Below are 17,213 nucleotides of genomic sequence, written 5' to 3'. Positions count from 1 at the left end.
TGGTATATACCATTTTTTATTTTTTTTATCAGTCTTTGTGCTCAGGTTGATTAATGAGCACTGCAATGTTGGCAAAGTCTGTGATGAATTTCTTATACCACACCACAAGGCTAGGGAAGGACCTCACTTCCGTTTTAGTCCTGAGCTGTAGAGAGTTCTGGTTGGCCTCCACCACATGAATCTGTGCTCTCACGTTTCCTCCTCCCAGTAGGTATAACAGATAACATGCTACTCCCCTAAAAAATATAACCTGGTACCTTGGGCGGAGTTTAATATGACTTAAAGTTTAACGGCAACCCTTATCTCCCAAACCATATGCCCCCCTATCAGCAACACGTGGCATAAGCATGTATGATACCATATATGGCCATAACCCCTCGACCAATCAGAATAAGGGATACACCCCCTACATCATATGACGTCATAAACGGAGCCATATTAAGCTCTGCCCAAGGTACCAGGTAATATTTTCCCCCTAGCCTATTAACACTTTGTAGCATTTAGGGTCAACTCCTGGGCATTCTACAGCTGGACCAGGTAGTCCTACTTGGAGCTACAGTAGGTCACCTCATTATCTAGATGCACTGCATAGTAATCTGCACAGCCACAATGTCACAGGAGTGCCATGCAACCCAAAAGGCATTAAATGGAATTAGAATAACCTCAATGGTTTCCTGAAGCAATAAATACTTTGCTTCTAACTGGATTTAACAATAACCCTTACAGAAATCTACGGTAGTGACAAAACTGACAGATCCAGTTCTTTCTAGCTGGTCATCAATTCAAAATATGTGATACAGTAGGTAGCAGACTGATATAGAGCATTCGGCTTGCAAAACTACTTACACAGGGACCCATCTGCCCCTCACTGCATGAAGGATCTGTTGCCTCCAAGGTTCTTCTGGGTCTTTGTTCTTAAACTTATTAATCAGATTAGCATGCTAGAATTGCATGCTTCTTCTTGTCTTTCTTCAGGACTTAATAGGGAACTGGGCCTATCTTCCAGATGGTAAATAGTCTCTGCCATTTTGCATGAGGTTTGCTTGTGGATGATGGAAGCAGAAGTAAGACTTTTTGACCAAACAGATACCGTATCAAGTATGCTGGCTATGCCAATGCTTCTGGTACTATTGAGCTTTTTAAAAGTTCTGCTATGACTTCACATGGTTTTTCTCTAGGTTTTTTCCCATGACATATTGACAATCTCTTTTTCTGCTGAAGTCACAGCTGGGATGGCCGGTGGTCCCATTTCAGAACAACTATGCAAGAGCTCAAATGGTCACAGATGCCTATAGAATTTCTCAGTGGGGGGAAACCAGGAATAGCAGCTATTTATCTTAGTCATTACTTGTGCCACTTAGCCATTTCTTCAGCATGTTTTTGAGGGTTTAAAACTTTTAAATAGACACCAGTCTGAGGTGGTAAAGGCTGGTTTAGTTGGCTGGGATGCTTGGCTGCCATCCACCGTCCTTGTGAAGTTGGCACGCCTTTTAATGGTGGTTGCATTGCACAATGGGAAAGCCTCTTCATATCTGGTTGCAAAATTGCAAATTTTCTGACTATGGAAAGGCATGTGTAAGGTAAAGTCTCCAACTAGATAGCACTACTGAACACTCGTCATCCTGATCCATAGCCTACCATACCCCATTTTCACTCTTTTTTGACCACCTTGATTTTTCTCAAACAAGGGCTATAGTGAGGAGTCTGTTCATTGCCGTTCAGTTATGTTCTCTGGCATTTCCTGTGCACATTGCAACTTAGATGGGTGTGTTTCGGGTACGACTTCCCTCATATGTTTCCCTAGTCACCATTGCCTCTGTGAATTCCTCTTCCTCATATAGACAACTGTCTAGAAGTGGCAGCAGACCTGATTTAGCTTGGGTTCTGCTGATAACAGGACAACACGTACTGACAACAGTTGAACAATACCTAGACAGAAATGGGGGCACTATATTGGCAAGTACTTCAAAGTTTGTACCAAGAATTACCTCAACTAGTAAGCATCTCAAGAACAGTTGGACCATTTCTTATCCATTACCGAGTAGGCATCTAATTAATCTTCTTTCAGCAATGGGACTAGCCTACTCCGCTTCTGGCTCTTTCCATGGTCCAAGATCTCTTGCTGAAAACATGACAAACCATTTTTTGTGTCCATACTTTGCTCACGATACATCAAATTGTGCTCTTTTTGGGTCCCACAGCAGAATTAAGATGAATATCTGTGTCTTGGTCACTTCACAGTGACTGTCAGCTAGGGTGTGGAGAGATGTGCAGCTCATCGATGAGGACTAGATTTAGGGAGTTTTACCTGTGGACCTCTAGTTACTGCCAGGCTTAGTGTCCGTGTCTGGAGGTTCTGTGCTTTTGCCTAATAGTTGGCTTCAAGTAGAGATGTCTTCAGTCCTCACAATTCTGTAATTGGTTAGGAAGGCTCTGACCCAAAATTTGAGGATGCTGGCTCAGTTTTAGTCTTAGACTCTGCCTCTAAAGCTTCTGAGATTAATATACTGTAGTCACTGGCCTCGTTTCCCAAAGATTTTGTCTTTCAGGTCTATGACAGAAGTTCCATTCTTCATTAGTTGCACTACTGTCTATCCCACTTCTGACAACAAATGTGGAGATTCATGGGATAGGAATTGTTAAAGAAAAGTCAGTAACAGCATTGAATAGGTGTTTATTCTTGGTGCATCTCCATACTCAGAGTCCTTGTGAACATATAGAAAAAACAGCAAGACAAAACATATACAGTTACGCTATAGAGGCCAACATTTTCCATTCATTACAACATTCTCCACCACTCCATTTTGGGGTGCAATTCAATCACATAGAAAAATTGCACTATGATGAGTAGGCATACTGCAAATATGGACATTAAACAATACAATCACAAAAAGGAATTTTTCTACATTATTCGCCTGGCTAAAATGGGCTACCCAAAACAGGTAGGAGACATGCACAGCTTTAAATCAGACTCTACAAAGCCAGCTTAAATGTGATAACTCAGATTTTTACCCAACACCCACATGTGGAAATGACAACTGTGGCAAACAAGGATTTATTTACTCGTTGTTATACAAAAGGGAACATCAGCCACGATAAACACATTGAAAAATCTAGATGTTCGTTGTTGGGCTTCATGTGTACTATATAATCACATAAACATTAACCAATTTAAAAGTGTTAGTGAACTCCTTTGGGTGTGCAGCCACATAGTATGTAAACCAGGGGTGGAGCAAAGGTTTTGTATTTGGGGGTGGGATGCTCAGGGGGCCCATTATATTAATATCTTGTTGTATAATAAAATTTTAGTGGCTGTAAATGCATCCATCCGCGCTAACAGCTGGGGTGGCTAAAATAGTTTATCAGAGGGGCACAACTACACATAATAACGTCTTTTCTCTGCTGTTCCACCAATCTGTCTCTCCATTTACATGCACCAGGTTTATGTTTTTTCTTCGTATTTGCTCATTTTTTGAAGGCAAACGTATAAACTAGCTGATGTCACACTGCTTGCTCCTCTAACTGGAAGTGACAATTGAAAACAAATTGCAGGGCACAAATTCAGATGGAGATTTGATTTGCTCTTGCATTGTAATGTTTAAACCAAAGTTGATTTTTAAATGGTTTGGTGTGCGTATTTGATTTGCGTGTTTTGTCACTAAACAAACAAACAAACAAATAAATAAATAAATGTGAAATCAACAGGGGGCCCTTAAAGGATACAGAGTTGTTGCCATCCATGTAGTATACTTTCTGATTATGATGTTTCAGATAACACTCCATTGGTATGGCTTATTTTTGGGCACACTGTAGTAATTGAATGTAGAAGAAAATTCTTTAGAAGTGTCTGATCTTTTTCACTCAAAAATATAATGCTTAAGTATGCAAATGTCATAGTGCTAATTAAGCGTAAATTGTGACATCTGAACATGTTACATCTTAAAATAGTCTGTTTATTTCACAATTATTTTCTTCCGTCGCCTCTTTTTAGCTAAGACATTGCATATGGATATTATGGCAACTTGATTGTGAAATCCACATTTATTTTTATTAGATATTTGTATAATTATGTCCTACTACCTTAGCCAAGTAAATGTATGTAATGTCCAGTGAAGCATTTATTTTGAACCTAAGGTAAAAAACAAATCTCATTCAATAAATAATTGCCACTTCTTCAAAGGAGCACATAATCCAAACCTCCGGTTAAGTTGAGGTGATCAGGAAAAGGTTTCCAGTGAAACTCCCCAAACTCTGCATAGGATGACACTGGGCCTTCACAGTCAGAAGGTGCCTTTGCTCATGGCATTTTCCACCTTGTCCCTCTGCCGCAGTGATTATGGCTACGAGAGGCGTAGCAATGGGAAGTGCTCACCATCCTTCTGGTTTCTTCCATCTTCAATGGCGAGAAGCTGTACCACTGGAAACATTTTCCTTAATAGCACGGGGTAAGCATTTTGAAACCTGATAATGAATATACTTAGTCTGTTTTTTCCCCTCATGATTTTTTTTTTCACCAATTCACAGTAAAGCATGGATCCTTAGGCATACACTGAAAATTGATAAGTAATAAATAGTAATCCATGTCAGAGAGGACAATTTGAGTTACTTTAGGTTTTACAGGCTACTTCAAAACTGAAAGGCTCCTGTGCTTTGGTTAATAGTTCAGTTGTTCTTGTGCTTTGGCTGGTTTGTTTCCTTGATTTAAAGACTCAACCTTAACCTTAACATTTGTGACACATGAATCATTATAGGAGACTGACCATTCAGCACGCCGCAAGAACTCAGTGCTTAAGTGAAATCCATGTCCTTTTAATTGAAATGATAGTTTATAGTTTAGTTCCTGTCCTAGCTCAAAATGTCCTCCCTGGCATGGATGACCTGGTCAGCCTAACAGTGAAACATCAGAAGACCAATATTATTCTGGCGTTTCAGATAAGATAAAATAAGATCATTCTTTATTAGTCCCACGAGTGGGAAATTTTCATGTACCCCTTCCCAGGTAATACGTTTCAAACTTTCTTGGTGACCGCTAATACCTGTCGTCCTTTCCTTAGAACCCCGTTACGAATCAGTCTGTTTATTCAGCTAAAATGGGGTACCGTTGAGCTTTATTGAGCGAATAATAATCTGTTTCCTTTCCGCATGGTACGTCTTCGGATGTTTATGCCAGATACAGGAAGGTTGTGTCCAATAACTGCACCGCTGGTATAATTGAGGAATACACCGCCAGGAAACAGCGGTGCCCCAGCCGAGCTCCCAGAGGCCTTCATCTCATCACGAGCGAAGGAAAGCTGACAGCTACACTGGGGACCAATGTCACTTTTCTTGTCTTTCTTGAGGAGGTGATGGTTTGAAGTTTAACAGATGCGACGCGCACATCGCAATAGTGGCATGCCATGAAGATTTTCTACCAGTTAGAGCTACGCTGGTGCCCGATTCAATCACTGCATGAATAATGAATCATAGGCATGGGAGGTGTAGGAGGTTGTGTGGGTATGATAAAGGAAACTATGGAATTCCTACATAATTATGGATTAAGACAAATACATTTCTATTGTTGCAATGTTCAGTTATTTTTTAAATAAGTTATCCAAAATCTAGTGTTTTTTAGATATATAACTTGATTGCTTAATAATAATAATAATAATAATAATAGAATTAGGAGCCTTTTAGTGTTATTGTAACGAAATTGCAAAGCAGCTGCACCTTCACATGCATCGAAAAACATTCAATTACACAGTAAATGTACGAAGTACTATATATAAAAACTACTTAAAAAATATATAAAAAGTAGTAATGTTGCTAGACAGAGAAATATTATGATTCAAGAATTACCAATAATAATAATAATAGTAATAATGCAGTCTGTCAATAATTATTACTTTATATTTCATTAAATTGGGCTACTCTATAATTGTTTTAAATTGTGTCTTTGCAATGTCAGGGTGATGGATCTAGAACAAGCGTCACATTGGATTTTGGAGATGGCAATGCAGTAACGTACTCCAACCTTAGTTCCATTGAAGATGGAATCAAGCACGTTTACCGAAATGTTGGAATTTACAAAGTTTCTGCAATGGCGGAGAACGGTCTTGGCTCTGAAAGTGTGGTTCTCTACCTGCACATAACATGTAAGTCACTCCGACCACTGCAACGTGTTTGAGGGTGACAAATGTAATAGTAATGGGTTATTGATCAGGAATTTCGAGCCATCCCATCTGTCAATCTGATGTACCCGAAGAGCAAATAAGGTCTGGGCTACTCCGAGTACCAAAGATGAAAAATAACACACAGATGGCATTGTATCCTGCAGAGGAATATTTTTAACTTTATGGAGTTCCCCATTTAAGGGACCAACTTTGAATAGTTAATTTTTTTGTCTGTTCCTGAATAGGTCAGCTAGAACATATCTACCTTTCGGCTCCCTTTGTGGCAGTAACGAATAAAGAAGTGAATCTAACAGCAGTCTTATGGCCAAGCCAAGTGGGATCAGTCACTTACATCTGGTGGTTTGGAAATAACACAGAGGTTTGTCAAATGCTTGCATTTCTATCTGTGATTCTTCAAATGGTTATTAAGGCATTAAATTCATTTTATAAGTAGGTGGAAGGTTACTTGTTCTGTAGTGCATACTGTAATTCTAAATAATGTGAGCAATTATTTTCAATAAAATATCCTAAATTCAGAACCCCCTCAAAATGCTACATTATGTGTAATAACAGAAATGCTTGGTTCACCTCTAAGTAACTAAAATAATCACTATGTAAACTGATCTGATTTTATCCGAGGTTGATTTAAAGTTTTTTGCAAAATAGGCAAAAACAAAAAATTTTAAATATTGCATTTTAATCACCATTTTTATAAAATGCTGTCGGTAGGAGAGTGACAGTAGTTCACCAGACATCTTAGTCTGTTCAGTAAAATCACATAATGTACTGAAGGGCCGTGTTTTCGTTTCTGGCTACCAGCTACCATTAACCAGGTAGAGTAGCATTTCCCAGGAGATCCGCACATGCCCACTCATGAATCTACATTTTCAGCCTCTGATCACCCTTGAGGGAAGCGTTGCATTTACATTCAGCCGAGAAGGAATCAACACAGTGACGGTGCAGGTGTCTGCTGGGAGCAAGATCCTGCAAGACAAGAGAACTATCGTCGTGCATGGTGAGTATTACGGGTCTTATTGTTTAATTAGTTGTCTTTGATGTGTCTTTTTTAAAACTGAAATTCTCATTTAAAACACTTCACCTGAAAATGTACCAACTTGCAGCATCCATCCATTAGTTTACAGCGGGCGACCATAGCTGTGCAGCAGGAAGAGAAATGGGATGTAATTGCACTGGAGTGGGGTGCAACAAAATTTTAGGTTAAAACGTGTGTGGGTTTGATGGGTTAAAACACCCCAATATTTCCCTTAGGAATTAAACCGGTGCATAAATAAGGTCAGAATGTCCTGGTAAAATAATAGACATTTTTCCTTTTCCATTACGCAGAGCTTTGTTGTTTTAGAAACATAAGACACTATTTCATGTATAATTGACCAGTAGAGAGTTTTGCTTTTTTGTTTCAATCGTTTTAATTAATGCCATATGTTGTGTCAAATGCAGTATGATATGTGCATGTTGTAGAAGGTCTTTTATTATCTCTTTGTTCAAGAATATTTTAGGTCACATCTTTTAGCATTTTCTTCAAACTTGGATGAACATAACCCTGATGTTGCTGAATGGAGACAAGACATCAGCAGAGTAATTAAGAAATCTATGGTTGAAGTAAGTTTTTCCAGCTCCATACGCACATTAACTTGTGTCACTAAATCTTTGCAGCCATACGGTATACTAAACAAAAGTTATACACTACATTTCTGTATTTGTGGGTCACAGAACTTTTCCTAGACTGAAAGTCAGTTGAAGTCCACTTAAGCAACATACCTTTAAAGAGGACTGTCACGCATCCTCCAGCTCATATTCATATTCACTTTTGACACACGATGCGCAAAAATCACAATGACAAATAACTGCTATTTTACAGTGCGTGATGCATGGACTGTGGTTTAATCTATGACAGGATAGAGAACAGACAAGTGCTTAAAGGTCAATTTCTTTCTGAAATAGGCCACCGAAGTCAATCAGGAGCAGCTTTTGGTCGCGGTCCTGCCCGGTTTACCTACAGCAGCAGAATTCTTCCTTCTGCCCAGTAAAGATTTAACAGAAAGGAAACCAGAAGCAGTCTCAGCTCATTTGGATCAGGTAGAACATAATTTAATCATCAAGGATGAACGTCACTGTGGATCTTCCTGTATTGTCACTAATATGCACACATGCCAGAGTTAAGGTTATTCTTGGAAAACAACAGGCCAGAAATAATTCTCATTTTATTATTATTATTTTTATTATTAAATAAATAGTTATGAATTAAAGATATTTAACCAGATGAAGGTCAGGTATATTCAATTCATTTAAATGTATTCATGGTTTATTTGTATACTTCAGTGTGACTGTTTTGTTTGAATATTTGTGTTGAGAATTTTTCTAAATTTGCTTTGTCTCTTTTTATATTAGTATTGAAATGTACTTTTGAGTACAGAAAATTGGAATACTACATAAAAATATTAAATCACCACCGACATTAATAATTAGGGCATTAGCTGATAAAGCACTTTATGTACACGCGTAATAGCTACTCATTAGGTCACATTTGAAATGTAGTGTGAGCACATCGGCGCTCATCACCTTTGCCTGTCTTTGGATACCGTTAGCTGGACCAGGCATAATTACAGCCAGTAACATGCTTTTCATTTCTACACCACTAGATGTCAATGTTTACTCATTTTCCATGTTCTGCCCGGAAAAGGTTTTTATTTCACAAAATGCGAACAATCTTTTATGAAGCACTGAGGTGGTTCATGCCGGATGTATTTATGGTTCAAATGTGAGTCATATATATATAAAAAAAGGAAGATGGTGGGATTATATTTGTTCAACACTTTATGCTGAATAAATATATCACAGGATAAACAAGACTCAAAGACATGGTTCCTTTTAGAACAATTAATGTATCATAAGCTGGATGCCCAACATAGAGCTGAACTGCCTTCCTCTTTCCAGCTGTATTCATCTTCATATCTCTTCAAATTCTATGCATTTGGGAAAAAAACACTTTAGTACTTTTATTTTAATAGTATGTATATGTCCATCTGTGTATGAAATACCTAAGAGTAAATATATATATATATATATATATATATATATATATATATTTCTGAAACAATTTTTCTTCCTTTACTTTATCGATGATTTAAAGAGAGCTTATTTGCTGGTATCATGTTAGCTCAGTGGGTGGCGCTATTGCGTCGTATCTCCATGGTTGTGAGTTTGAATCCTGTCTCTGCTCTGTGCGTGTGGAGATTGCACATGTTCTTACAAGGGTTGGTATCCTCTCCAGGATATACCCTTGCCTTATACTGTATGCTGTGCTGCAGATCCTGCCATGACTCGGATTAGGATAAGTAGTTGAAAAAACTGTCAATTAATATGTCAATTGGAATCAAATGATATATAGTACAATTCGCTAAATGATTTCTCCTTTATTATTAATATTAAAATCCACCAAATAAAAATGCAACAAAATTTGCTATTGGCTCAAACAAAAATTCTAAATATACACACGGAGCAATAACACACATGTGCATGTAGCATACATGCTAACCTATTTGTCTTTCTTCAGATATATGAAGTCTTGCTCGGAGCCCTTAATCAAAACCTTGTACAGTTCACTCTCCGGCCCAGGGTTCAGGTCACAGTCTACGCCGCACATTTGTCTGCCGGTAAGTCCCATTTGTTTGACAACATGCCTGACAGGCAACTCTGCAAGACGTATTAATTGCTCTGTTCCTCTTCTCCAGCTCCACTCGTGGACACCACTGATAGCCACAGCGGCGCTGCCATGCTCATGCTGCTCTCAGTGGTAGTTGTGGGTTTAGCAGTCTTTGTCGTCTATAAATTCAAAAGGTAATGTGGTCTTTTTTATATATTGTTTTTTTTTTTATTGCTTATAGAACTTATGTTGAATATGCTTCACTGGAAATTCACTAATTGAATAACTAAAAGTGCTGCCTTATCAGACAGCATTATCAAGTCATTACTGCAGGGTATCAGCTTCGAATCTGGCCACAGTGTTGCGCGTGTGCCATTTTTGCTGCCTTCCCCATGTTCTTCGTCATCTCCCCCCGGGTCTTCCATTTCTTCCCACAGTCTAAAGATACGCTGTCCACTTGAATTTGTATATTGCCTTTAGCGTGTGACTGAGTCTGTGTGCGAGCTACAATGGAGTGACAGCATGTGCAGGTTGTACGCCGCTTTCTGCTCTGTGCTTCTCAGGATGATCCAGACCCAATAAGCCATTTGTGAACATGCCTAACCGTAGACGCAAGTTAATAGTTTTTATTAGTATTTTTAGACATAAACTATCGCATGATTATCGGCATGCGTTTAAGTTAAAGTATTGCAAAAGAAAAAGTTTAGAAATATCAGCAGTGATGTTGACTCGCACTGGTGCTCCTAAGTTTGGAGCTACTCTTTGATTTCAGCATTCTCTGCAAATGTGAAATGTCAGACATTATCAATTTTTAACCCATGGAGAATGTGCTAGTTGACATTTCTAAACTTTTAAGCGGTCATCTTTCTATGCAGGCACAGTTCTATGGTACGCGGAAAGGCCAGAAAGGGCTGTTCAGATAGGAGCTAAGACGCACGGATTGTCCATACTGTATATCCTATACATTTTCTTTTTCTGACTTACTTGCTTTCCTTGGGAATATCTTACAGTAGGTTCTCCTTTTAAACCATTTACAAGTGATGATACAGTCAATTTTTTTGATTTCGGTATTTGTGCATCCGTTAACCTTCCTTTCCTAACTAACTTATCTTGCAATTCTCGTTATCCACGTCTTATTGTGAATCTTTCCTCAAGGAAGATCCCAGGCATCAGTGTCTATGCGCAGATGCAGAACGAAAAAGAGCAAGAAGTGATTAGTCCAGTCAGTCCAATGGAAGAGACGCCAAAACTACAAAAGGACTTGGTGACTTCTCTGGAACTGCTGGACGCAGAGATGAATACACAGGCCATAGGTAATATTACTTTCAAGCACAACCCACACGTATTATATTATTTATTTTATAGGTTTTTTAAATTTAGGTGATTATTAAAACTGGAATTGTATATGCAAAAAACTATGGAAGAGAAATACCAGGACAAGATGTGTGGCTATACTGTATGAAAATAATCAACTGCAACTTTCTGCCGCGAGCAGAGTTGGAGTTGATTATTTTCATATTACTGCACAGCTAGAAGTGGTCTGTCTCACTTATACCGCGGCTAACAAACAAAAATAATAATAAAATAAACTATTTCAGAAAAAAAATAATTTCAATGAGCATTTAATAACGTTCCAGCAGGCACATAGAAATATTGTCTATATAAGGACGGCAAGTCCATTAAGTTACCATAGAAACTGTCCACAGGAAAATTCTGTTGATAAAAATGACTGCTTTTTAATGAGCAAAAAGGCATACAGGTTTTTATATTAAAATGTTTAATAACACATTAAAACACATTAATATAGAACTGTTACTATGCTGCTACCTTCATAATGCATTCATTATGCATTCACAGAACATCCAGTACTCCTTCATAATGCATTTATAATGCAATCATAGAACATTCATAAGCAACATGTAAGTATACCTTAACATCCTAACATACCTAAACAGTTGTAATAAATGATATATGATTGTAATGTTTGTTATATAATGTTTGTTATTAATGTATATAAAAGCTTTTAAAACATGTTAGGATGTTATGGTGTAGTTAGACACTGCTTATAAATGTTCTACGAATGCATTATGAAGGTGCAATGAATGTTCCATGAATGTATTATATTACCATGTCATAATATCTGAAATGTACACTGAAATATAGAGAACAATTTAATATCATTGTGTAATTCAACTACTGCTACACTAATGGGCTGTAGTGTAATTCCATGTTACTTCAAATGCATCCAGCCATGGGTATGGAGTACACCAGTGATGTCTCAACTCCTTCATTATACATTATCCAAATCTTTTATATGTTTTTTGAATAACCCAACTCATATGGGTGATTCAGATTTCAAAACTGGTCTTAAAAACAACAGGTAAACTTTCAGAGAGAAGAACTACTGTACACACTTTTCCATCCCGAGGTAGTAAATTCTTGCTTAGCCAGATAACTTGTTGGATTTAAGGTGGTCTGGACCAAATGGACTTCATCTTTGTTCACTAACATTTGGCCCAGAGTACCTTAAATCTGACAAGTTATCTGACTAAGTAAGTAATCAAAATTTGTGATACAGGCCCCAGGTCAGAAGCAACCTCCCCAATGTTCAAACACAATAACATGTTCTACATGCAGATTGTACTATTAGTGGTGGTGGCATAAAATTTGCTATATCTTTTCCTAAAACTGATGACCATGACCATAGTTATACTCACGTTTTTAGGCTTAATATTAGCTTAATAACTGCATATGAATCACCTTAAAATAAACCAGATACTTTGCCTGTCACGATTTTCGTGAAGGTCATGTCATCAGCATATTTCTCAGGACAGACAGAATTCGTCAGTTTCTTATCCAATGTATTAAAAAAGACAAATACACCCATGAGACACTCCTGCAAGTATTTCTTGGGGGTTTGATATACAATTTCCCCATTTAAGCACTTTCACTTGCCCAGTAAGAACACCTAGAGATGGTCTTAAACCGTTAAGACTGCTTTCAGTAGTTATTCAAAAACTTTAACAGCAACGAAAGCAAAGAAATGTATTGGTAGCCCAGTTGATAGGATAGTCTGGGCTTCTTACGGAAGCAATGGACATCTTCCACTACATGCCGTGTAATATCCATATAGAGAAACTGTAGAATATGGTTTGCAGTCAATGAGCCTTGTTTCAGTGGCAGAAATCACTGCATTGTTGTTTGCTGCTCCCCCACAATGGAGTTCTTTGGTAACTTTGTGGTGCAAGCAAAGAGGAGACAGACCCCATCCCTGCACACAAACTTTTTGCCAAGTTTTGCAACATATTTATGACATATTTTAGTAAGTAGCTATCCTAGAACCCAAGCTAATAACCCAAAGTCAAAGATCCTTCCCTCTATCCAAGTATACAGTAGTTAAAATGTAAAATTATTAAAGCAATAAAACATATGAAAAGCTACAAAATCTGATGCTGAAATTTCATCAAAAAGATATATTTAGATGGCTAATGTTTGTAAGGATCACAAGGATATTGAAAAGATTCAATCAGTCTCGCACTCTTCACCAGCAGCAACAGCAGCTGTCTTGTTTACCGCTTGTACTGTACATGTTCCCCTAAAATATCACGCGCATCCCTATGAGGGACAAGCAGTGTAGAAGATGAACGAATGAATATTATGCAGTGAAATGCCAAAGAAGAACAAAATGGAATAATTCTGATCTTTTTTCCCTTTTCTTCCCCGTCTAAACAGAACCTCACACAGACATCAGATTTGCAACAGAAATACCTACTTATGTCAATGTTTGAATTCTGGAACCCAAGTCAGATGCAGTTGTGTTTCGGACCCACAAACCATTCAGACACAAAGGTTTCAAGCTTTATGCCTGTGCATGTTGGACTGTGCTGACACAAACTGTGCTCTGTGGATACCAGAATAAACTGTACAGGTTTTTTATATGTCACTATGAAATAATACATTTTGATTACATATATTTGTACAAATCAAGCATATAAACTTCTTTTGGCAAAATCTGCATGTGAACAAAAACATGTTGGTGTGCCGATGAGGTTTGCTTCATGTTACTTTAACACTAACAAGAATCATACTGTAGATCTTAATTTATGAGAATATATTTAATTGACTCATTTTTTTTGTAAACCATGACTGTGTTTCTGAGATGTGTATGGATTTTATTGACAAACTAAACTTAAATGTATTTGAATGACAAATGTTAAATTATTTAACTAAACTGAAAACTAGATATTTTAGTCTATTTATTTTATCATTAAATGTTCAACAATGCACAATGGCCATTCGGATTTTATTGTTTATTTTTCGCATTTTAAGGATTTTTATGTTTCTCTTTTGTCTGTGTGCAAATATGCACAAAACACAAGCCGGTTTGATGGATTATTCATAAAAATGGTATTTTTTTTCCCATTATGTATTTCTGTGTCTATAACAATCTATATTTATTAGCATAAAGCATTATTGAAATATTACACATGTAGCAATTAAAAGCTGCGAACATTCAGCCAAGTGGTTGAGCTCAAGTTATAAACCTTTTACAGACTGAAGCTGGTCTAGAGGTTACAAAAGAATCAATTAAGGATTTATATTATACTTTTAAAATGACCTTTGTGTAGTTAATATTAACATTAACAAACACACTCTCTTTGCAAGTATTACTGACATGACATTAAAAAAAGTATTACTGGGAAGGAAAACTGAACAGACCGCATCTGAAACATACAGATTCTGATCATAAATTGCCATTGAAGTTATTAAATATCCAGAATGGATGATATATTGGTATGAATAACTATTTCATAATTATTATGAAATGATTTGTAATTTTAACGTAATTGTAATTATATTTTGATTTTCACAAAATATAAGAACAATTTTCACAAACATCTGTTGGAAGAAAATCTATTTAAATATACATAAAGGTAACCTTTCTATTTTATTATACTTGCATTTGCTCATTTTTAACATGGTTATTTTCCACTGCAGACTAGCTGTCCACACAAAAGTTAGAAGGAAGAGGTTTAAAATTCTTTTCAAATAAATAAAATAAAAACACAAAATATTCACTTTTGAATATGTTCCACAATGTAAGATCCTTGCACAATACCATGCTATATTCTTGGTAAGGAGGTCCTGATATATGTACAATAAGAAAATGTGTTAACAGCTCATTCTGGATTTCATTTCCAGTTGTACTGTATAACTACCACAACAATAGCCCGATATCCATAACTTTTAAGCGTTAGTTTTAAGTGATTGATGTGGTCATAGTTTTTCTCACGTTGTGGTGGTCGTAGCTTCTTGGTATTTTAATGACACATCCTAATTTTGTGAAATTTATACCACATTTGAGATTGTTCAAATGTAGGCCAAACAAAGCCTACTGATATTACTAAAATACTGTGATTTTCAGAACAGCTACTGTAATAAAGGCTGAAAACATGCTAATTATATTGAATAGTCCATCTGCCCCAGATGAAGGCATGTATCATCTCAAAAATATAAAAATCTCAATTTACATGTACTATAAATGTACCTAAGAGCTAACAATGCTACATATTTCATCCAGCCCGATTACATTTTTTGTCTACAGTATATAAACATCAGTACCAATGGAAGAGCCTTTCATTCAACTTTACAAACCAGTTTTCTCCCAGCTACGTACAAATCAATATTTGATTGTGGTGAAAATTGGTAACAAATTAATTTGTGAATCACAATGTAGAGATTAAGGTTATACTTGTTTGCACACACAGAATTGACTATGTAAAAATGTTTGGCTCTCCATCCATTTAACACATTTCGTTTAATTAACATAACTGACACGGTGATGGGCTTTCAGAAAAGTATAAACACCAGAAACTATGAAACTTTATGTTTATAATATTCAAAGTGCTTCAGTGCTAAGGTGTGATGTGAACCTTCCCTAGTCCAGAACAAGCATACTACCATGCAAAGTATCATCTTTTTAGATGTACAGTATGATAAAAGCTAAAAATGAAACTTCTGAATTTAACACTAGGTGTTATACATTTATGTTTTGTTTTTTGATTGGAACCAAGATTATAACATTAAATGCACAGCAAGAAAAACTGTTAAATTCACACTTTGTTTTCTATAAAAATGCCAATTTTCCTGGTCAAAAGCCGTATAATAATTTATGCATTTATAATCATTTATTTTAATGATTACATTTTGCCATATCATCAAGAAATCAATCAGAAATTAAATAACTTTTTCTTTATAAATTCCACACTACTATTGGACTCTTAAGTCACACATTTAAAAGAGTAAGGAAACATTATGCATGCAGCAAGTGTGTGGTGTTATGGGACATCTGTGATGTAGATATTGATAAATTGGTGAAAAAGTCATGGACAAGCACAACGATCTTGCCCCATTTCAAAAGTTAGTCAGCTTATTTTTGTAGAATAAGGAAAAGAATGTTACTGTAAGCTTTTATACTATATACTTAGATGTGTTGTGTTTTGTTTTAGTTACAGTTGTTCCATGTGCAATTGTTTCTATTTGTTGCATTTACAATCATATTTATTAAAATGGAACAAGTATGTGCTACTATGTTTCCATTTCCACTTATTATACTTTTAATACAAAGTCTGTATTTGTGCACGGCCAGTGTTGTTTTTTTCATGGAATATGAAGGATATCAGCTGTTCCTGGAAAATAATTTTAGTATTTTTTATTAAAGTAATGTTTGCGTATAATACGGACAGCATTGAAGCTACACTTACAAATCAATAAACAATCACTCAGCAGTACCCTATTATGGGGTTTTGAAAACCGGTTTAAACTGGTTAAATCCATTAAGTGATACCCAATACACAGTGTGCAGTTAAAATAGACAATGGAATAAAGTACAGAACAGTTGATCTGTAAATGTAAATATAAGCTTAAACAGTGCTATTGAATGCTGCGCAGTAACACATTACTAATCACAGAACATTCATTGCAGAGCAGACTTACACTATAGGGGAAGAGGATGTTTTTACATCTGTTTGGGACTTGAATGATTTTTAAACTTGTTTTGGATTTCAATGATCCGAATCATTTACTAAGGGGTCTAGCTAAAACATCACTTGTACAGGGTATGACTGGAGCTAGTTAAATGAAGGACAGCACACTGACATGCAATCTGTTTCTTTTTTATGAAGTGTTTGTGATTTGCCATCTTACTACCAGGTATTACTGATATTTAACTGGGAAATCCCCGCTTTATTTAAAAACTTCCAGCATTTACCGGTATAAAATTATTGTTAGCATGGCTTGCTGAAGATTCAAGAATTCCACGTGCCGTGTTATGAGGAATGCAAGTTATGAGTCGGGAAAACCAGCGTTTAAACAACAGTAAGACATCATCCATCCATCCA

The 17,213-nt window shown here is 36.6% G+C and overlaps 1 protein-coding gene across 2 annotated transcripts in view; it reads left to right on the top strand.

The window, feature by feature from the left end:
- Nucleotides 1-13,751, top strand: part of sorcs1 (sortilin-related VPS10 domain containing receptor 1) — a 120,599-nt gene extending 106,848 nt beyond the window's left edge. Inside the window, exons 17-27 of one of the 2 annotated variants that reach the window (XR_002836549.2) lie at nt 4,332-4,445; nt 5,171-5,342; nt 5,945-6,131; nt 6,395-6,528; nt 7,041-7,164; nt 7,657-7,769; nt 8,112-8,246; nt 9,724-9,823; nt 9,902-10,007; nt 10,973-11,126; nt 13,546-13,751. Coding sequence is in view for 1 of the 2 variants with exons in the window: in XM_023798746.2 (XP_023654514.1) it covers nt 4,332-4,445; nt 5,171-5,342; nt 5,945-6,131; nt 6,395-6,528; nt 7,041-7,164; nt 7,657-7,769; nt 8,112-8,246; nt 9,724-9,823; nt 9,902-10,007; nt 10,969-11,126; nt 13,546-13,601 (1,399 nt within the window). In the remaining variant the exon portion in view is untranslated. Of the gene's footprint in view, nt 1-4,331; nt 4,446-5,170; nt 5,343-5,944; nt 6,132-6,394; nt 6,529-7,040; nt 7,165-7,656; nt 7,770-8,111; nt 8,247-9,723; nt 9,824-9,901; nt 10,008-10,968; nt 11,127-13,545 lie in introns of both variants that reach the window. The other variant, XM_023798746.2, reaches the window with a different exon arrangement.
- Nucleotides 13,752-17,213: the final 3,462 nt, after the last annotated feature.

The sequence above is a fragment of the Paramormyrops kingsleyae genome, chromosome 20 (genome assembly GCF_048594095.1).
Source record: "Paramormyrops kingsleyae isolate MSU_618 chromosome 20, PKINGS_0.4, whole genome shotgun sequence".
NCBI lineage: Eukaryota > Metazoa > Chordata > Actinopteri > Osteoglossiformes > Mormyridae > Paramormyrops > Paramormyrops kingsleyae.
Note: the sequence above shows the minus strand (reverse complement) of the source record. Positions and strands in the feature narration are given on the sequence as shown.